The sequence below is a fragment of the Podarcis vaucheri genome (genome assembly GCF_965113315.1).
Source record: "Podarcis vaucheri genome assembly, chromosome: Z".
NCBI classification, from domain to species: Eukaryota; Metazoa; Chordata; class Lepidosauria; order Squamata; family Lacertidae; genus Podarcis; species Podarcis vaucheri.
In genome coordinates this window covers 34,418,731-34,440,744 of record NC_138758.1, presented here as the reverse complement: position 1 = coordinate 34,440,744, position 22,014 = coordinate 34,418,731, and the positions used below count along the sequence as shown (strand labels likewise).

Genomic DNA, 22,014 nt, shown 5'->3' with positions numbered 1-22,014 from the left:
CTGATCTGATAACATAAAAAGAGCACTGCTGAGCCAGGTCAATTGCCATGAAGCCCAGCCAGATGCACTGAGATTTCTACGCCTCATACTTATTTTGTCAGAATCATGAGGACTAGACCCTTACTTGACTTTTAAGGACTATTGTTTAGCCTTCTTCAGCCCAGGGGCAATTCTCCCTGCCTGAAATCCTCAAAGGGCCTCTGTCAGTCAGTGTAGACCAGTGATGGTCAAACTTGGCCCTCCAGCTGTTTTGGGACTACAATTCCCATCATCCATGACCACTGATCCTGTTAGCTAAGGATGATGGGAGTTGTAGTCCCAAAACAGTCCCAAGTTTGGCCATCACTGGTGTAGACAATACACTTGGTATAAGGCTGCTTCCTACACTCCTATGTGCATATTAGAAGAAATTCACAGAGTCCCATAACATTCAAGCTCTTACCTTCTTGTCTCAGCTACATTTATAGACGATGAGTTGCATTATGCCTGCATTGCAAGGGATTGGACTAGATGCCCTTCCAACTCTACAAATATATAATTCGATTGCTGATTTTACATTTTTACCAGTGGTTATCTGATTGTGGCATTCTCTTACTGCTTTGTGAGCATTCTATATAACTGTTAGAAACATCATAATGATGTTATTTGGCTCCCCTGACCTGGGACCTGGTTTTCGGAACGTCCCTTCTGATTAGCACACGAACCAGCCCTCTTTCAGCCTCAATGTGTTGTTCCAGGACAGCTTTGAAATGGTAAAAGTCACCCTTCACTGGCAAACACCATGAAAGGGAACCTCTGTTATGGCTTTATTAAGAACAGCTTTTCTGAGCTAAGCAAGAGAAGTTGCACACAGTGCTTCAAAGGAGCTGGCTGAACCTTGAGTCTGCGCTTTTTTAATGCTTGGAAGGAAGAAGACAATGCAGAAGCTTTGGTTGGGCTTTTCCCAAAACTGTGGCTGTTTACGGGCTTTGGTGGAAGCCAGTTGCCAAGAGGGAAATGATTTGGGCAGCTCTGCAAGAAGAAGAGAGACAGTGGATTGCTTCTGAGGAAATGTCTTTGCAAAGTTCTAATCAGGGTGCTCAGCTCTCTCCAGAGTACTGTAGATTTGCTGCAGCTCAGCAGTAAAACATCTCCTTTGCATGCAGAAGACCCCCAAGTTCCTATTTATTCAGAACCATGAGGTCTAGGATCTTGTTTTATTTTCAGTGGAAGAGCCATAGCTCTGTGGTTAAGAGCATCTGCTCAGCACGCAGAAGCTTCCAGGTTTTATCCTCAGTCTCTCTAGGTTGGGGTGGGGAAAGGCTCCCTGCCCAGAGCTCTGGAGAACTGCTGCCAGTCAGTGTAGACAATATGGAGCTAGATGAATGATCCGATTTAGTATGAGAAAGCTTCCTGTGCTCCTGTTTAATTCAGTCTGTTCCTCAGAATGATGAGGACTAGAATATTGCATTGTGTTTAGGAGAAGGGATGTAGGTCAGTGGGAGAGCACATTTTGCATTCAGGAGGTCCCAGATTCAATTGTTGGCAGCATCCCAATAAGCCCCTCTCACATGTGGACCAATGGCCTGTATAGGTGTGATGCAATGAGATGATTGCAGCCCTTTACCAAAGGTTCTTGCATCTTGGATCAGGGATTCCAGTAAGTAGTTTTGCTTTGTTTTGTTTTTGCAGACATGTGTGTGCGTGCGTGTGCATCCAATGGCAGCTTTGGCGTTTTGGGTGAGTGAAATAAATCATGTGCATGATGTATGAACAACGCCTTTGCTCACTTTCCAAGGTGGTTCTACTCTGGGAAAGAGAAAAGGACCCAGGGAATGAAGGAAAGCAAGACAGCAAAGGAGTTTCCTGCACATAAGAACTCTATAAATCACCCACCAGTCCTGTGAGAGCAGCAGCTGTGGATCACATAGTGCCCCCAGCAAATTAATATTATCCCAGTCATTTCCTTCCCCACCCTAGTCTCTGCCACCATGTCTTTTAAAAGCACAGGCATCTCTTGTAAGTGTGAAGATGAGCTTGACTCTGGTACAAGAAACAAGCTTCTAGTGTCACCATCAATTTGCTATGTTGAGACTTTAGGGCAGATATCCAGGGGCCCCTTGGCAGAAGGAGCAGCAGGGCTGATTTCTACTGCCTTTTGGAGCAAGTGTAATGATATATCTATCTTACCATTTGAAGAAAGGGACATAGGGAAGATGTAAGACTACAGTTGTAAGACGAGAGTTGGGGACGGTTCAGAGAAGGGCAACCAGCTTGCTAAAGGGGATGGGGTGACTCTTCTATGAGGAAAGTGTGCGGCATTCAAAGCTTTCTAGAAAAGGCAAGTAGGAGGGGATATAGATGCTTATAAAGTTATGCATGGCATGGAGAAAGAGGAGAAAGAAAAGCCCCCCCCATAACACTAGAACTCGAGGGCCTTCCAGGAAGTTGAGCGTTCGAAGATTCAGGGCAAAGAGTAAGAAGGACATAGTTAAACCATGGAACTCTCTCCCACTGGAGGCAGTGATGGCCACCAACACGTATTGCCTTACAAAAGGATTGGACAAATTCGTGAAAGAGAGGGCTATCCATGGCTACTAGCCGTGATGGTTGTGCTCTGCCTCTACAGCCAGAGGCATTGATGCTTCTGAATACCAGTTGCTGGAAACTGCAGAAGGGAAGATGGTCCAGTTTCTCAAAATCCCAAGTGGGGGAGGGTTGCTATTTCACCCAGGTCCTGCTTGTGGACTTCCCTTGGGGGCAGGGATCAGGTCAGCCACTGTGAGAACAGGAAGCTGGACTAGACAGGCCTGTTCTTATCCTCAGTACTCAGTGCTCTCTCTCCCCCACACTCTCAGTTGCTGCAGCAAAATAAAAAATAAAAAATGTTGCATCACCCAGGTTGTATTTTTTAACCAAAATGGACAGTAAATTGCATGTCTGGTTGAGATCTCTGAACCCAGTGACTCTGTGCAACAGACAGAGATGGCTGGATAGGCTGCCATTGCACAACCACGGACCGAAGGTTGTTATTGTTTGTTTTTAATTATACCTGCCACCCAAATAGTGTGAAATCACCTGTTCAGCCTCATGGGCAGATGGCAGATTGCCCGCACACTTTGGCAGACTGCCACTTTTGGTCACTGGATGTTTATACACATGCAGCTTGGGGAATTGTGAAAAGGCAATGGGCATGAGTGGGAGGATGGATGCATTTGGAAACTGAGGCTTCTTCTGGGTGGCTTCAGGGAGATTACCAGCCCCGATGCAAGACTCTGATTGTCACACCACATTGGCTCTTGGAGGTTTCAGCCGGTAGTGTAGTGGCAAATTCGGAAGTGCAGAGTCTGTCTCTTCATGATAGTTGTAGCCATGCTCCCTTCTAAGATTTTAAGACCTTTTAAGATTATACAAATAGTCTTACACTCTATTATTATTATTATTATTATTATTATTATTATTATTATTAATAAGAAGGGATGCATTCTAATGATCAGTGCAAATCTCCACGTGTTGCCTTTTAAGTAGATCTACTACTGATTTTATAATGAATTGATTTTAGAATGCTGTATTATTTTACTGTTGTTAGCAGCTCTGAGCCCAGTTTCAGCTGGGTAGGGCGGGATATAAATAAAAATTTATTATTATTATTATTTTCTGCACACACAAACATGGACAAATTATTTGGAGTGCTTCAATATTTTTTACAGATTTCCTTGAAGTTCCATTGTATATATATCTCTCTCTAATGCAGCCTTTATCAGCCTTGGGTCCACAGATGCTCTTTAACGGCAACTTCCATCATCCCTGACCATTGGCCATACTGACTAGGAATGATAGGAATGGTAGTCCAATATCTAGGGACCCCAGGTTGAGATAGGCTGAGAAGGAGACCGCTACACCATGCTGTGTCCACCTAACATCAGCTGCAAAACCTCTTTTTGGCTAGGAGTGCCCAGCCCTTCCAGTTTGCCATTGCGCTGCCCTGAACAAAGCAGGTGTGTGGAATGGGTGCGTTTTGTGGGGAGGGGGCAATCAGAATCTCTGCAGCAAGGAAAGAGTTAACTTGGGGCTGTGTTGGGCTGGGAGTTGAAGGAAGTTAGGGTCAGGGAATGTGACCCTGGAAAATGTGTGTGAGTGTGTGTGCTTGTGCGCACGTGTTGCCTCAGGACCACCAAGCGCGACTCATTGATGGAAGAACTTTTTGCTTGTTCCCAATTAGGCTCTGAGCCAGTTAAGGAATGTAGACCCAAAAAAGATGGGTGTTGAAACAAACCATCTTTCGTTTCCATTGGGGAGGGGGGGGGACTTCACAATCTAACTAGGCCTCAAAACATTTCCAAAACCACTTCCCTTCTGCAAAATTGTTTCAGATGCAAGCTGGGGGCTGGGGAAAGGGAGGGAAGAAGAGGCAAAATAGACAATTCAATTGGAGGAGTGGAAAAAACCATAAAGTTTGTTGCATTGCATTGTATAAATCCCAAGATAGGTTGCCGCATGCATGCAATCCTAATGACCTGTGTACCTTCCATAATACAAGTCTTAATATATGATGACGCTAGGTTCCCAGCAGAAACATGGAACCTCCAGCTATTTATAGACTACAGTTCTCATAATTTCCCATCACACTTGAAACTATGGATGTCCAATGAAAGTTTAAAAGAAGAAGTCCTTCTTCATGCAAAACATGGTTAAACTATGGAACTCACTTCCACGGGAGGCAGTGATGGCGGCCACTGACTTGGATGGCTTTAAAAGAGGATTGAGAATATTCATGTAGAAAGCTATTGGTGGCCACTAGCAATGATGGTCATGCTCTGTCTCCATGGTCAGAGGCAGTAACACTTAATTCTAGTTGCTGGAAGCTGCAGAATAGGAGAGAGCTCTTGTGCTTGGGTCCTGCTTGTAGGCTTCCCATGATGGGCAACTCTTTGGCCACTGTGTGAAGACGAGGCTGGATGAGATGCGCCCCTCCTTTGGCCTGATCCGGCAGGTTCTACGCTCTTGTTAGGGAGGCTGAGCTCTCTTGTGTGAGCACGAGGAGTGAAATCTAGCCATGTGTCTTTAAAAGGAACTCCCCTGTCCTGTACACAGAGGGAGCCAAGTTCTGCTCCCAGCCATTTGGCAGACACATATCTTCTTTCCCTTATCAGGCTGGGCCTCTTCCTGTGGCACTTAGGCAGTTCTCAGGCTGTTTCCCCCTCACCCCACCCCAGCTACTGCCATGCCCCCCTCCCCCAAGATACCCATCCGTAACATGTCAATATCAGCTAGATAAAGCCTTCTTGCCCACTGGTGGGCGGAATGCACACCCCTCTGCTCCAGCTGAACAACTTTTGTTGAGAAGATAGCATTAGCTCTGTGACAGAGCAATGGCAAGCCCAGTCTCTGGGCAAATAACTTTTACGGATCTCCCTCCCACAGGAGGCAGTGATGGTGATGGTCACCAACCCAGATGAAGAAGAATAAGGCCATCAATGGCTACTCATATCTGGAAGCAGTAATGCTTCTGCATTCCAGTTGCTGGGAACTGAGAGTGCTCCTGTGCTCAGGTCCTGCTTGCAGGTTTCCCATTGTATCTGCTCTGCCACTGTGAGAGCAGGAGGCTGGACAAGCTGGGCACTGACCTGATCTAGCAGGCTCTTCTTATATTTCTTAACTTCTGTGCTCGCATCAGATGTGGTGCCCGCTTTCATGTTGGTTCCAGGTTAGGAATGGGGGCTGGGCTGGGCTGGGGAAGAAGTTTGATTTGGTTTTCATTTAAAGATTGGCCTTCCCAGTTTGCGCTTTCCAAAACAGTATGTGAGCTGAAAAACCCAGCGATTCACACTTCTCTGAATTTTGCAATGCCGTTTTCCAGCCAACATGCATTACAAAGAGGGAGAGAAAGAGGGAAGGAGGACAGCATAGACCTAGAGGACAGAATGTGTCTATCCACTTCCATTTTGCAGTTGCATATTTTTGCCTGTCTCTTGGGTGTTTTGAATTTGTTTATATGGGGTTTTTTTTTGTTTTGCTAAGGATGTCAGTATCTGCTTGAGTAGGGGGAGTGATAAATTTAACATCACGAATGTCAGGAAAGAGAACCAATTCTTTTTGTTCTTCTCCTTATATTTCCTTACTGCTCTTAAGAAATACACATCAACAGCCCCAAACACCTCCAACTCACTTCTCTGCTTTTCTGCCAAAGCTCCCCTCCCCACACGTAGTCCATTACATCATTTCCAACTTGCCTAGAGCCCATTAAACTGCAGTTGAATGTAATTAAAAGGCCGTAACGATCCCGGACAACCTGTCGGCCTGCCTGTCGTGACAGGTTTTCCTTGTTCATTCGTATCAGCCCCCAAGGATGAAGTGTGATGCTGGCATCTCATGGTTGCAGAGCCCTCCCGGAAGAAAAACCAATATGGGTCGGGCTTGAGCCATCCCAGTGCATGCTGGGAGTCAAGCAGCACCACAGTCGCCACTGAAAACCTGAGAGGCTGCTTGTTGCAACCACGGAAACCCCAGATTCTCCACTGCAGGCTAGACATCCAATGAAGCTGAATGTTGGAAAATTCATGCAGCGCATAGTTTAACTGTGGAACTCTCTCCCACAGGAGGCATTGATGGCCACCAACTTAAATGGTATTGAAAGGCTGGAGTAATAAATGAAGGAAAAGGCTGTCGGTGGCTACTAGCCCTAATGGCTGTGTCCTGCCTCCAGGGTCAGAGGCGGCCATGCTTCTGAATACCAGTTGCTGGCAACCACAGAAGGGGAGAGGGCTCTTGTGCTCAGGTCCTGCTTTTGGGCTTCCCATTGGGACATCTGGTTGGCCAGTGTGAGAACAGGATGATGGACTAGATCAGCCATTGGCCTGATCTTAGTCTTTAGAGACTAAGCCCTCAATTATGGACTGAAAAAATTCACGAAGGATCTGGCCACATTCACAGCATATGTGATACGGGTGTGTGGCATAGGACTGCATTCTCCTGCCTGGGCTCTGAGACCATTGGGAGACACCCTTCTCTCAGTCCTGCCACCCTCACAAGCACACTTGCTGGGGAAGTTGGGAGACTCTGGAAGCTTCCTTGCTGAGGAGGAACCTGGACTCCTCTCTCCTTATTGTTGTTCTGCCAGCAGTTAGTGGGGAAAGAACTTGTGTTTAAAAAGATCAAGGGGAAGAGAAAATTTCAGTGCAGGGTTTTTGATGCGCTTTATTTTTGAGGGTGTTGAGGGCTGTTTTGAGAGTATTTGCTCTTTCATTCAACACCTCACCACCTCACCAACTACCTGCACTCTGCAGCCTCCCTGACTTTCTACACTTCCAACAAAGCCCAGGGGGAAGACACCACAAGGCTACCTCCTCACATAGGTGTGTCCCCCCCCCAAAAAAAACAACCAGGAAGGGCAGGCACCTGGGGATGCCGTGGAGTGTGCTGGAGTTATGTTTAAGGGAAGGAAAAAGCCATTCACTCATGGTCTGCATTCTCCGAGGGGGGGGGGGAGGATGCATGTTCCACCCATGGCCATCTCATAGTGGTGACATGCCCTGGGAATGTGGCAGAAAAACCGAAGTCTCTTTTCCAAGGGAAACAAAGTTTTTAGAAATTTAAAGAACAGATTTCAGCACAGCACTCATTAGAACTGCGGGCTTCACTCCAACAGCTGAGGAAAGGTTTACCTTTTCAGATGACGAAAGGACACCTTTCTGAAAGGACTGACCTATCTCAAAACACTGTCTGCATGAATTACTGTACTTAGCATGACTTAGAGGAGGCAAGCACAGCGTAGTGACCCATGCAGAGACTTGGCCAACAACTTCCTCTAAGCAGGTGGCTGCTCTTCAGTGTCTTTCCATAAAGAGCATGCAAATGATCCAATAATATCCCATTTGGACACAGGTTGAAAGAAGGCAGAAACAGATCAGGGAATCATGCAGAGATGTGGCAGGGAACAACCTATGGGGTGGGTGGATGAAGCTCCCAAGATCTTACTTAATTTCTTTCTGCCTCCTGGCACACAGAAATTACTGAGTTAGAAGAATGAAGGTATTGCCTGGACCTTGCCAGGTGAGGAGGATGGATCCCTTCTGAAGTGTAGGTGGGTTTAGGCATGACCCAAGATGGAGATTCAGCTCAAAAAGGATTTGTTGGAACATCAGGAACAAGAAGAACAAGAAGGACAAACAGGGGCAGTATATATACCGTAAGCCGGCCCAGGCAAAACACACACACCGCCTGTGATAGGTCACCTTAATGCTACAATAAGCGAATCAGAACACTGGCCCTATCTCAGCAGGGATTGGCTGCCTGCCAGCTACTAACAATGTCATTGGAGGGTCTTAGAATTCCCTCTGTCTTTTATTATTCAGATGAAGTTCCTGAGCTCTAGGTGGCCTGTAGGCCTAGGCCTGAATTGCATGCATACAGTCTGGTTTTTCCTTCCACCCACTGTAATCACTCAGCAAATTTTGAATAGATTTAGCTCAGATTTTTAAGCATAATGGAAATATACCAAAGTTTAGAAATGCATAGAGATCACTTAACGTGGAAGGAAATAGATGCAATTTACAGAGAGAATGATATGCTCTGCTAATGTGTTTCTCTGGTGTCAAAACCAGTAAACTCACAGTTGCTTTTAAAAGCATTTTGGAGAGTTGTCTTTGCAGAGGTTGCACTGACAGGTTCGATCATAGAATTTTGTAAAATTGTGTATGGAATAGAGAAAGTGGATAGTTCCCCCTTCCCTCTCATGAGGCTATAAATCCTGGGCATCCGATGAAGCTGAATGTTGGTAAATTCAGGACAGAAAGTCATTTATTCATGCAGTGCATAAACTATGGAACTTGCTCCTGCAGGAGGCAGTGATTATCACCACCCTAGATGGCTTTGAAAGAGGACTGGACAAATTCATGGAGGGCTTAGGCTATCAATGGCTATTAGCCACAATTGCTATGCTCTTCCTCCAGAGTCAGAAGCAAAAATGCTTCTAAATACCAGTTTCTGGAAACTTCAGGAAGGGAGAGTGTTCTTGCGCTCAGGTCCAAATTGCAGGTTTCCCAGAATGGGTACCTGGTTGGCCGATGTGAGAACAGGATGCTGGACTAAATGGGCAATTGGTCTGATCCAGCAGGCCCTCCTTACGATCGTGTGTAGCTTCAGTTTGTTCAAGGTGGTTTAGCCAATGGTCTGCGTTGGTCTGAGGCAGCATCCTTGGTTCTTAACCTGTGATCACTCCGAGGGCTAAGGGATTCGCTTCCCAAACTCTGGTGCCCCAGAGCGTCTTTTACAGAGGAGGTGCATGCTGGTGGTTCTTTTTAATTATTTTCAAGCTTCACAAAGTGGCAGCATCTACATCTTTTAAATAAATGATCTCCCATGTCATGTCCTGTCAAGCCTGGATTGGCAGCATAATGTACCCTTGGGGAAGACTGACAACCTCTCTTGCCCAGCCCCCCCCTTCCCCCTGGAATAAAACCCTGGATGTGCTTCTGTTTTTATTTTTGGTAAGCTGCCCTTGAAATTTACTCGCTTGAAGGGCGGGTTCGACATTTCAATAAATCAACAAATAAATAATGTATGCATATGCTTGTCACATTCATTTAAAAAACAACAACTTTGGGTGTACATTGGTGGGTACATTGAAAGCATGGGTGTGGAGTCTTTTTTCAGCCCAAGGGAGTGTTCCCTAAACAGCCGCTGCCTGTCAGTGTAGAGAATGCTAAGGTAGATGGACCAGTGGTCTGGCTTGGGCTGTAGCAGCTTCCTGTGTCCCTGTTCAATTTGGCCTCCTATTCAGAACCACAAGGACTAGAATCTGACTTGATTTACAGGGGGCTGCAGAGCATCAGCTTTGCATACAGAAGGTCCCAGGTTCAGTCCTCAGTGGCATCTCCAGGCAGTGGCGTAGCGTGGGTTGTCAGCACCCGGGGTAAGGCAAGTAATTTGCGCCCCCTAACCCGTGGATTTGAGCCCCCTAACCCGTGGATTTGCGCCCCCTAACCCTAACCCCCAGATGTTGCACCCGGTGCGGCCGGCCCCCCCTGCACCCCCCACGCTACGCCACTGTCTCCAGGTAGGGCTGGGAACCCCTGCCAGCCTGGATAGCTCAGTTGGTTAGAGAGTGGTGCTGAGAATGCCAAGGTTGCATGTTCAATCCCCTTAAGGGACAGCTGCATATCCCTGCATCACAGGAGGGTAGGACTAGATATTGTCTCTTCCAATTCTATGATTCTGTCTGAAACCCCAGAGAGCTGCTGGTGCAAGTCAGCATAGACAATACTGAGCAAGATGTTCTGGTGGTTTGACTCAGTGTAAGGTAGCTTCCTTTGTTCCTGTTTAATTCAAGCCTTTGTTCAGGATTATGAGGATCTTCAGAGGAGAAGATGGTGAAATGCAAACAGGGGACACAGAAAGGGCTGAACTCCTCAATGCCTTCTTTGCCTCAGTCTTCTCCGATAAAGAAGACAATGCCCGACCTGAAGAATTTGAAGCAAATGATTCAGCAAAGGAAACACAGCCCAGAATAACTAAGGAGATAGTACAAGAATATTTGGCTAGATTAGATGTATTCAAGTCTCCAGGGCCAGATGAACTGCATCCAAGAGTATTAAAAGAACTGGCAGATGTGATCTCAGAACCACTGGCAGTCATCTTTGAGAATTCCTGGAGAACAGGCGAAGTCCCGGCAGACTGGAGGAGGGCAAATGTTGTTCCTATTTTCAAAAAGGGGAAAAGAGAGGACCCAAATAATTACCGCCCAGTCAGTCTGACATCAATAGCAGGGAAGATTCTGGAGCAGATCATTAAGCAAACAGTCTGTGAGCACCTAGAAAGGAATGCTGTGATCACCAATAGTCAGCATGGATTTCTGAAAAATAAGTCATGTCAGACTAACCTGATCTCGTTTTTTGACAGAATTACAAGCCTGGTAGATGAAGGGAACGCAGTGGATGTAGCCTACCTTGATTTCAGCAAAGCATTTGACAAGGTGCCCCATGATATTCTTGTAAAGAAGCTGGTAAAATGCGGTCTTGACTATGCTACCACTCAGTGGATTTGTAACTGGCTGACTGACCGAACCCAAAGGGTGCTCATCAATGGTTCCTCTTCATCCTGGAGAAGAGTGACTAGTGGGGTGCCACAGGGTTCTGTCTTGGGCCCGGTCTTATTCAACATCTTTATCAACGACTTGGATGATGGACTCAAGGGCATCCTGATCAAATTTGCAGATGACACCAAACTGGGAGGGGTGGCTAACACCCCAGAGGACAGGATCACACTTCAAAACGACCTTGACAGATTAGAGAACTGGGCAAAAACAAACAAGATGAATTTTAACAGGGAGAAATGTAAAGTATTGCACTTGGGCAAAAAAAATGAGAGGCACAAATACAAGATGGGTGACACCTGGCTTGAGAGCAGTACATGTGAAAAGGATCTAGGAGTCTTGGTTGACCACAAACTTGACATGAGCCAACAGTGTGACGCGGCAGCTAAAAAAGCCAATGCAATTCTGGGCTGCATCAATAGGAGTATAGCATCTAGATCAAGGGAAGTAATAGTGCCACTGTATTCTGCTCTGGTCAGACCACACCTGGAGTACTGTGTCCAGTTCTGGGCACCACAATTCAAGAAGGACACTGACAAACTGGAACGTGTCCAGAAGAGGGCAACCAAAATGGTCAAAGGCCTGGAAACAATGCCTTATGAGGAACGGCTAAGGGAGCTGGGTATGTTTAGCCTGGAGAAGAGGAGGTTAAGGGGTGATATGATAGCCATGTTCAAATATATAAAAGGATGTCACATAGAGGAGGGAGAAAGGTTGTTTTCTACTGCTCCAGAGAAGCGGACACGGAGCAATGGATCCAAACTACAAGAAAGAAGATTCCACCTAAACATTAGGAAGAACTTCCTGACAGTAAGAGCTGTTCGACAGTGGAATTTGCTGCCAAGGAGTGTGGTGGAGTCTCCTACTTTGGAGGTCTTTAAGCAGAGGCTTGACAACCATATGTCAGGAGTGCTCTGATGGTGTTTCCTGCTTGGCAGGGGGTTGGACTCGATGGCCCTTGTGGTCTCTTCCAACTCTATGATTCTATGATTCTATGACTAGAATCTTACTTTGTTTTTAGGAGAAGGGCCATAGCAAACTGGGTAGAGCACTTGCTATGCTTCTTGTAACTCATTGGATTAAATGAAATAAATAAATTTAGGTGGAAGTGTGTGTGTATTTTTTTATTTTGTAAACTGCTTTGAGGTTTTATACAATCAAGTGGTACGTAATTTTTTTGAAGTAAATAAATACACAAATAAATCTAATCACTTAATTTCTTGCTTGTCTGTTAGTGCTTTCAGTATTTTCCCCAGAAAGGGGTGTGTGGTGTGTTTGTGAATGAATGAAACACAGTAGTGTAGAGTTCGACAGGACCCTGCGAGTCATCTATTGCAACTCCCTGCAGTGAAATAATAGCTGTATACTTTCTTCTTTTTTAGAGAGAGAGATTTGGCCTATTTAGTACGGATATGCAATACATCCCCTGGTCTCTTTTTCAACTGACAGTGTATATTTTTCCCTTTTTCTCTTCACAGATTTCTCCAGCCCAGTCAATTCCACCTCCTTAAGCTCTCCAAACAGCAGAGGAGGGCCTATGACTGCACCTTCTCTCCATCCGTCAATGAGCACTGGCATTGGTGGGGCTTTGGGGTCCCCTGGCCAGCTCCACTCACCCATCAGCACCCTCAACTCACCCATCAACGGCATGGGGCCACCATTCTCAGTCATCAGCTCCCCAATGGGGGCTCACCCCATGTCTGGACCCTCCACCCCGGGCCTTGCGTATGGAACCAGCAGCCCTCAGGTGAGTCACCTGGTGGTGGGGACTCTGGGAAGCAGGTGGCAGCCAATGTGATGGTGGGGATAGGTAGATTCAGGACAACGGAAGGGAAGCAGGGGCTCTGCCCGAGTGGCAGAGCACCAACCTATGTTCCACTTAGTTCAGTCCTTTATTCAGAGCCACAAGGATCAGAATCTTACTTGTATTTTAAAGGAAAGTGCCACAGCTTAGTGGCCGAGTACCTGCTTTGTATTCTGAAGACTCCAGGTTCAATCCCTGCTGTCTCCTGGTAAAACTGAGGAATGCCCACTTCCTGAAACCCTGGAGAGCCGCTGCCCATTAGTGTCAACCATACTGAGCTAGCTAGCTGTATTCCTAAGCAAACATAACATGTAGGAATTTGCCACGGTGGTGACTGGTAACAAGACGTCTCTCCTGTATTGGTCTCTGCAGCCACATCAGGTGCTGTAACCTTCCAGCAGTTTAACTTCACTCAAAGGGCTCACTTCTCCATTGTCTCCCAAGACAGTTGGGTACCAACCAGACAGATTCATGAAGGACAAGTCTTGTCAGTGGCTACAAGTCATGCTGGCTGTATACTTGCTTCAGTATCAGAGTTGCTAATGCTTCTGAATACAAAAAGAGTCCTGCTGGATCAGGCCAGTGGCCCATCTAGTCCAGCCTCCTGCTCTCACAGTGGCCAACCAGATGCCTGCATGGGAAGTCCGCAAGCATAGGCACCAACTATAAGGGGCCAGGTCCCTTCTCCCCGTCTCATAAAATATTATGGAGAATGTTGAGAACAATCACTTGCAGAGGAGGCCGAATGTGGAGCTGAGTGTGGTGCAGCTTCCGTGGCTGGTGGCTCCTCCTCTCCCTGCCACGTCTGCTGCTGCCACATTCAGCCCCCTGGCTCACCACTGCGTCATGCACATGTCATGTGCGTGTCATCGCTGCCGCCGCCACCCCACAATCTTCTGCTCAAGTTGGAGGCTCTATCGCAAGCAAGGCCTGAGCCCCACAGCAACTCTCCTGCAGTTTCCAGCAAGTGGTGTCCAGAAGCATTGCTGCATCCAACTGTGGAGGCAGATCACAGCCATCATGGCTGCTAGCTATCAGTAGGCCCCTCCTCCTTCTCCGTGTATTTGTCCATCCTCTGTTAAAGCCGTCCAAGTGGTTGGTCATTGCTGCCTCCTGCGGCAGCGAGTTTTTCAGTTTAGCTCCAATTTTCTCTGGCTGGGTGTCAGAGTGTCTTTCAAGCCCAGGCTCTTATTTCCTCCTGTGCAGCAGCAGCAGCAGCAGTTTGTTTTCCTGAGAGAGAGAGAGAGAGAGAGAGAGAGAGAGAGAGAGAGAGAGACTGGGTGGCCGGTGTGTGTGTGTGTGTGTGTGTGAGAGAGAGAGAGAGAGAGAGAGAGAGGATGGAAGATTACATCAAAAAAAGCCTTCCCACGACAAGGAGATAAGCCCTGTGGATAAAAATAGTACAAGCTTGACGAAGACTGACACCTGTTGCTGGCTTGGCTTGGCTTGGCTTGGCTTGGCTGGCTCTGCGTTGCACATGCATGCAGTGGGGAGGGGGGACTGGTGCAGAGGGGGGCAAAGAAAGAAGGGCTGATCAGGAAATTTGCCACCACCTGCTGGTCACTGTTGTTGTGCTATTTATTCCAACTCCCCTCCAGGAGATTATCTATCTATCTATCTATCTATCTATCTATCTATCTATCTATCTAACTAACTGGGGTTCAGAAAGAGTTGGAAAACTCCTCCAAGAGACAGCCTGCTCATCTCTGGTTGGATCTTGTGATGCTCAGCCGCCTGGATGTGCTCAGACCTCCTTTGAAGGGCTGTAGCTCAGTAGTGGAGCATCTGCTCCTCGTCCAGAAGGTCCCAGATTCAGTTCCTGGCAGCAACTCCAGGAAGGCCCCTTGCCTGAAACCCTGGACAGCTACTGCCAGTCAGTGTGGACAATACTGAGCTAGATGGACCAGTAATATTGATTCCATTTATGGCAGCTTCTTATCTTCCTATATAAACCAGCTCCTTATTTAGAACCATGAGGACTTGAATCTTGATGTGTTTTTAGAGGGGAGTGCCCAAAGTATCTGCTTTGCATTCAGAAGGTCCCAGCTTCAGTCCCCAACAGCATTTCCAGGTAAGGCTAGGAGAGAAAAATCACTGCATGAAACCCTGGAGAGCCGCTGCTGCCAACCAGTGTGAGCAACACTGAGCTAGGTGGATGGACTGAAGGGTCTGATTTGGTAGAAGGCAGCTCCTTCTCTGCCCCCCTTTCCACCCGTCTTCCTGACTTTCACTCCACATCTCCCGGAGGAGAGCTGCCTTGCGCTTCTGTCTATTTTTAGAGGTGGTCATGCGATGCAGAAGACCGGAAATAAACAGAAGGGGGGGAGAGAGATAGAGGGGGAGAAGGGAGGAAAAAGAGCTTGTCAGAGGATGCTCTCATGGAGAGCCCCTCCAGTTCCTGCTGGCTCAGAAGGAGGAGCTCTCATTTACTCATGGCCCGTCTTAAGTGGTTTTCCTGGAGGAGATGCTTAAGATGCTCACGCCCTAATGACTCCTGCAATCTGTCTCTCTCCTTCCAGCATCTTTCCTTTCCTTTGTAATGCTGTTAAGAGGTTTTGTTTATGGGGGAAAGGGAGGCATTTCAGGCCCAGAGGATCTACTTTGTGTGCAAAATGTCCCAGGTTTCGTGCACCTATCTCACTTCAGCACAGGCTTAGGAGCACATGGATTTAACTTTAATTTTTTTGTAGGAAGGACTTAGAGAACCTACAAATGTATTGGGTTCTGTGTTCCAGTTAACTCAGCCCAGTCTTTTGAGGACTAGAATCTTCATTTAATTTTATGGGAATAAGGACTTAGCTCAGTGGCCGAGCAGCTGGTTTGCATGCAGGGGGCTCCAGGTTCTATTCCTGGCATCCTCAGGTAACACTGGGGAAGGAAGACTCCCTTATCTGAGAGCTGCTGCCAGCCAGTGTAGACAGTGCTGAGCCAGATGGACCATTGCAATGGTCTGACTAGATAGAAGGCAGCTTCCTAGGTTCCTATTTATTGCAGCCCAGTCTTCAGAATTATGAGGACTAGAATCTTTTATTGTTACAGAAAAGACATAGCTTAGTGATATCTGTGTCACAGACACACAAAAAAGAAGATAGGAGAGGAAAGGAAGAAGATCCGATGCCATCTGTGCAAAGAAGACACTTGGATCCTTTGCTTCCCCTCTGCACCTCCCCTCCAGAATCCTGCTCAGCACTGCCCCCCCCCCGCCCCATGAAGCTAGGGAGTTAATGAAGTGTGTGCCCCCACCTTCAAGCAGAGGTGGCACTGATGGAAGGTGTTGAGCATCAGATGGCAGGTGCCACTTGCAATCAGGTTATGCTCTGTCAGCGCTGAAGACCTAGCAGAGCAGAAGGACAGTTGGAGGATGTCTGGTTGTGGGCTGAGTCAAAGCCACCAGGGTTTGCTTCCTTCCTCCCTGTCTCCTCCCTCTCTCCACAAGACTGTCTTTTGCAATGCCCACAGTGGCATCTTTCAGGGACCCTGCTTTGTTTGGCATAAGGGGCTTGTGAAAATGGCCAGTGCTGCAAGCCTCTCTCCCTCTCTTCCTCCCTCTTTAAGAAAATAGGGGCTGACCAGATGTCTCAATGGCAGGACCCAAGTTCAAGAGCCTTCTCCCCTCCTAGGTTTCCAGCAACAGGGATTCAGAAGCATGACTGCTTCTGACTATGGAGGAAGAGCATAGCCACCAGGGCTAATAGCCATTGATATCGTTCTCCTCCATGAATCTCCACCACTGCCTGCACCGTTGTGCGGTGGAGCTCCATAGTTTAACTCTGCACAATGTGAAGAAGTTTCTTTGATCTATCCTGAATCTCCCAACTTTCAGCTACATTACACGAGCTGAAAAAGCAAGAAAAGCTTCTTCCCATCTACTTTCTCCATGTCACATATAATTTTATAAAATTCTATCATGCCACCTCTTACTTGCCTTTTCTGTAAACTGAAAAGCCCCAAATACTTCAGCCTTTCCTCATAGGAGAGCCATTTTGCTTGCCATTCCCTGAACCTTTCCCAATTCTACTACAATATCTCTGGCCCTGCCTGACGCTGTCATGCGACCCCTAGGAAGTTACCCACAAGGGATCACGGACACCCCCTTTACAAGCAGCTTCAGGCTGGTGAGTGAGCGCGTTGCCTTAACTTCAGCTTGGATTTGGACTCCAAGGCTTCCTGGTTCCTTCTGAGGCTGTGATGTGCAGAGCAGGTGGCGGCGGCTGCTCCTCTCTTTTAATATTTAGCCCCCCCCTTTCTGTTGCTGTTGCTCCTGGACTGCCAGGCTGTTCTGGGCTCAGCCTGTGGAGATTGCCTGTCATCCTTTAGGCCATTCTGACAAGGACTTGGCGGGGGCCCGAGCCAAGGGAGGTGGCTGATGCTTGGATGCATTTAACTTTGTGGATGTCTTTCCTCTTAAAGGCAGCAGTAGGGAATTTCTTAGACAGGTGTTTGTCCTTTGGTGTGTGTGTGTATATATACAGTGGTACAGTGGTGCCCCGCAAGACGAATGCCTCGCAAGACGGAAAACACGCTAGACGAAAGAGTTTTCTGTTTTGGAGGTGCTTCGCAAAACAAATTTCCTATGGGCTTGCTTCACAAGACGACAATGTCTTGCGAGTTCCTGCTGGTTTTTTCCCCTCCCCCCCTTTTTCTAAGCCGCTAAGCCGCTTATCAGCTGATCTGATCAGCAGATAAGCCGCTAAAAGCCGCTAATAGCACTAATCCGCTAATCCTTCAATGGGCTTGCTTTGCAAGACGAAAAAACCGCTCGACGAAGAGAATCACAGAACGGATTCTTTTCGTCTTGCGAGGCACCACTGTACCTCGGGTTACATACGCTTCAGGTTACAGACTCCGCTAACCCAGAAATAGTGCTTCAGGTTAAGAACTTTGCTTCAGGATGAAAACAGAAATTGTGCTCCAGCGGCGTGGCAGCAGCAGGAGGCCCCATTAGCCAAAGTGGTGCTTCAGGTTAAGAACAGTTTCAGGTTAAGTACGGACCTCCAGAATGAATTAAGTACTTAACCCGAGGTACCACTGTATATAGAAATGTTGAAAGCTTCCTTAAACTGCATCAGACTGTGGGTCCATCTAGGTTCAGTATTGTCTGTGTTGACATGTGGTGGCTATCCAGGATTTCAGAGGCCCTTCCTCCGGAATAAATTAAGATTCTAGCCCTCATGGTTCTAAAGTTCAAAACAAAGGCATGGTTTAAATAAGGAGTGGTCTTATGCTGAGTCAGGCCACTGGTCCATCTAGTACAGGGGTCGGCAACCTAAGGCTCATGGGCCACAAGCGGCCCACGGGGGTCGTTTAACTGGCCCCCGAGCCGCCCCCGAACTGAGCCACCCACTTGGCGAGTCCCTACGCACTGCGCTAAACCAGCGCGGTGAAGGGACTCGCTTCCGCGGCACCAGAAGATGTGTCTGTGCATGTGCAGACGCCAAAAATACATCTGCATAGACGCTGGAAATCGCACACACGCGCGATCTATCCCACAGAGGGATCTCCGCTGGAGTAAACCTTGCCGACCCCGATTTAGTAGCTCAGTATTTCCTGCATGGACTGACAGCAATGGCTCTCCAGGGGTGCAGACAAGGGACCTTCCCAGCCCAAACTGGGCATGCCAGGGATTGAACCAGGAGCTATCTGCAAACATCTGCTTAAGAAATTAAGTAGAGCCTGGCTGCTGGATCAGGCCAGTGGTCTATCTGGTTCAGCATCCTGCTCTCACAGTGGTCCACCAGGTGCCCCAGCTGGCGGAAGCCCTCAAGCAGGACTGGCTCCCTCCTTGTCATCCTCCACCAGCAGGTGAATGTTGTTGTTTTTTGGGAGGTTTTAGGAACTGAATTTTTTTTTTTAAAGGAAAGGGCTTTTAATAGTTCTGTGCTGTTTCTATTAGTTGTATTTAATAGATCCTTTAAAATATTGTTTTAACTCTGTTACAGTTTAATTATTTTCTAATTATTAACTTTTAGCTTTTTGTATTTCATTTGTGTTGTTTTAATTTGTGAAACTCACCTGGTCTGGAGAAAAGACAGGATATTGATACTATTGATAACAACAACAGTTGTATTCTGATCCACAAACAACAATAACCCCCCCTCATAACTGTTAAAATCAAAATCACCCAGCGCCAGGACAAAAGTTAAGATCTACCTGTGAAGAGAAGAGTTTGCATTCTTTTTTTCTGTTTTTATTTTTGTTTAGATTAGTTAGGTTATTTTATTGTCATGTATAAGATTATATGAAAAGTTTTAATAAAAATCTTACTAAAATAATAATAATAATAAATCACCCAGCACGCACAGAAAAATAGGGGGTGATGTTCAGGTAAATTTACTCCAAACATTACTAACTCTTATCAGGACATAGAAAAGAAAGTACTTCTTTGCACAGCGCATGTTTAAACTATGGAACTTGCTCGCATAGGAGGCACCAACTTGGATGGCTTCAAAAGATTAGACAAACTCACAGAGGAGAGGGCTAATGAGGGCTACTAGCCAGGATGCTATGCTCTGCTGCTGCAGTTGGAGACAGCAATGCTTCTGAATATCACTTTCTGGAAGCCACAGGAGGGTTGAGGGTTTTTGGGCTTGGGTTCTGCTTGCTATAGTTTCTCTGGTTGACCACTGTGAGAACAGGATGCTGAAGTACATGGGCCATTGGTCTGATCCAGCAGGGCACCTTCTTATGTTCTTAACATAGTCATGCTCAGGAGGCTCTATTCTCAGTCAAAACCTCCCACACACTTTTTTGGGAAGGAAGGTTGGATCTGGCTTGATCGCTTGCAAAAAGCAGAGTGAAGAAATTCATCCGCTGTCCCTCATCAGATGCTCTTTGGAGCGCTTGAGCACAGAAGAGGAAGGACTTCTTGGCGCCAGGGTGGGAGAGGGGAAGACCCCAGGATGTGTCGTGGTTTTGGGGCCAGCCACTGAAAGAGGAACCTTGGGAGGTTCCCGTTCCTGGGAGCTGAGTTGCCCGTGGCTTGAGGTTTCTTGCTGACACAGGCAGAGCATCGCCTTTGCTGTGTACAGCCTGGGTGGACAGGTGATGGGAAAAAAGTGGTTGGGCACTCAGACTCTGAAGCCGTGATGCACAAAGTCCCCAAGTTGAAGCTTCTGAACAGTTTTGGTTTTTCATTCACTGCCAGGCAGTGTTGCCCAATGGTCAAGAGAACTGTGGTCCAACCACACCTGGAGGCCACCAACTTTTCTATCCGTCTTGCTCCAGAAGGGAGGACCCAAACCAATGGATTCAAATTGTGAGGAAGGAATTTCCAACTAAAACCTTAGAAATAACTTTCTGGAAGTAAGAGCTGCTTGATAATGGTATGGACTCCCTTGGAAGGTGGTGGACTCACCTTCATTGGAGGATTTTAAACAAAGATTGGGTGGCTTTTTTTTTCAAGGATCCGTTAGCTGTGATTCCGGCATTGCAAAGGGTTGGATTAGATGACCCTTACAACTCTGGAATTATATGATCCTATACTGGTTGTTGTCAGGATAAAATGGAGAGGGGCAACTCCATGCTTTGAGCTCCTTTGAGGAATGGTGAAATAGAAATGAAGTAAAATAATAATAACAATTAAACAGAAAAGGTCTATGTGAATGCTAGCTGAATCTTTTTCTTCCACGCTGAGATAAATAACATACTTGTGACTTTAGCAAGGCTAACCCCTACTCCTTGCTCTTCCTCTGAGCTGGTGATCACCAGGCAGTTTGCAAAGAAGCAACTGGGTTTCCCTTCCCCCATGGAAAGAAAAAAAAAAACACACGCCCACATATTCCTTGCCAAAATAAAGAGAGGAAACAAGGCAGCCAACTTGCAACAGGAAATTTTTTTTGCACCAGGCGGCTTCAGTCCTCAGGCGGAGACAGGACTGGGCGGAGAGAGAAACAGAAAGTGCTGATCTCAGAAGTTTAGAAAGGGGGGAAGCCCAGTTTGGCTGGGATGGCTTCCAGAAAAGCCACACATCTTCTTTTGGGGCATCACTGCAGGATCTCAACGTGTGACTCTGCAGTGGGGGCAGATAGATATTTGATATACGTGCATGCCGAATTCGGCAGAGATTTTATTGGCTTTGTGATAAAGGCGAACCTATGCAATCCACACTTCCCTAAACAAAACCTAAGAATGTAAGAAGAGTTCTGCTGGATGAGCCCAAAGGGAGCCCATCTAGTCCAGCATCCTGTTCTCACAGTGGCCAACCAGATGCCCCATATGGGAAACCCACAAGCAGGACCTGAGAACAAAGAGCCCTTTCCCCCTTCTGGGGTTTCCAGCAACTGAGAGCCAGCAATTGATGAGCCTGGATAGCTCAGTTGGTTAGACCATGGTGCTGATAACACCAAGGTTGCAGGTTCAATCCCTGTATGGACCAGCTACATATTCCTGCATTGCAGGGGGTTGGACTAGATGATCCTCAGGGTCCCTTCCAACTCTACAGTTCTGTGATTCTGTGATTCTGTGGAGACTCTCCTCCTGCTGCTGTGGCTGTTGAAGGGGGCTGACATCTTCCCCCACCCAGAGACTCCTCCTGTTGCTGCTGTGGTTGTTGGGGGGCTGCTGTCTCCCCCACTAGGAGGACTGCTGCTGCTGTGGCTGCTACAGAAGCAAAGAGGACTGCAGAGAGTACTGCAGGGGCCAGGACCCTGGGCAGACAGGAGAAGTGGGAACAGCTGCTGCCCCAGCTGGGCGTGGTCCAACTGCTGGGGCAGCATTATAAAGTCTGCCTGCCCTGAATTCCATCTACCTGGCCCTGCAATGCCAGGTCAATGGTTCACAAGACCACTGCCATCCATGACTTGATCGTGGATGGAGGACTTGACCTGGCATATGTAACAGAGACTTGGTTGGATGAAGCAGATGGGCCTGTCCTAGCTGCTGCTTGTCCACCAGGTTTCTCTTATGCACAGCAACCTAGGTCATGTGGGCGGGGAGGAGGGGTTGCAGTGATTTTTAGGAAGTCATTAGCTTGCACCAGGCATCCTATTGGGAAGACCCAGATTTCTAAGTGCATGTTCTGGACGTTGGGCAGTACAGGATTCCTTTTGGTGTACCGACCTCCCAGCTGCACCAAGGATTCCCTGCCCAAGCTGCTTCAGGTCGTGGCGGATGTTCTCCTAGAGACACCTAGTTTGGTTGT

General features: G+C 47.3%; 1 protein-coding gene across 7 annotated transcripts in view; it reads left to right on the top strand.

Annotated features, from left to right (window-relative positions):
• The window catches only part of RXRA (retinoid X receptor alpha), a 127,610-nt gene that overhangs the window by 72,957 nt on the left and 32,639 nt on the right, over positions 1-22,014 (top strand). For 4 of the 7 annotated variants that reach the window (XR_014215630.1, XM_082207930.1, XM_082207933.1 and 1 more), the window contains 2 exons: positions 1,672-1,719; positions 12,550-12,818. Coding sequence is in view for 6 of the 7 variants with exons in the window: in XM_082207930.1 (XP_082064056.1) it covers positions 1,672-1,719; positions 12,550-12,818 (317 nt within the window). In the remaining variant the exon portion in view is untranslated. The remainder of the gene's footprint in view (positions 1-1,671; positions 1,720-12,549; positions 12,819-22,014) is intronic. The other 3 variants (XM_082207931.1, XM_082207934.1, XM_082207935.1) reach the window with 1 other exon arrangement.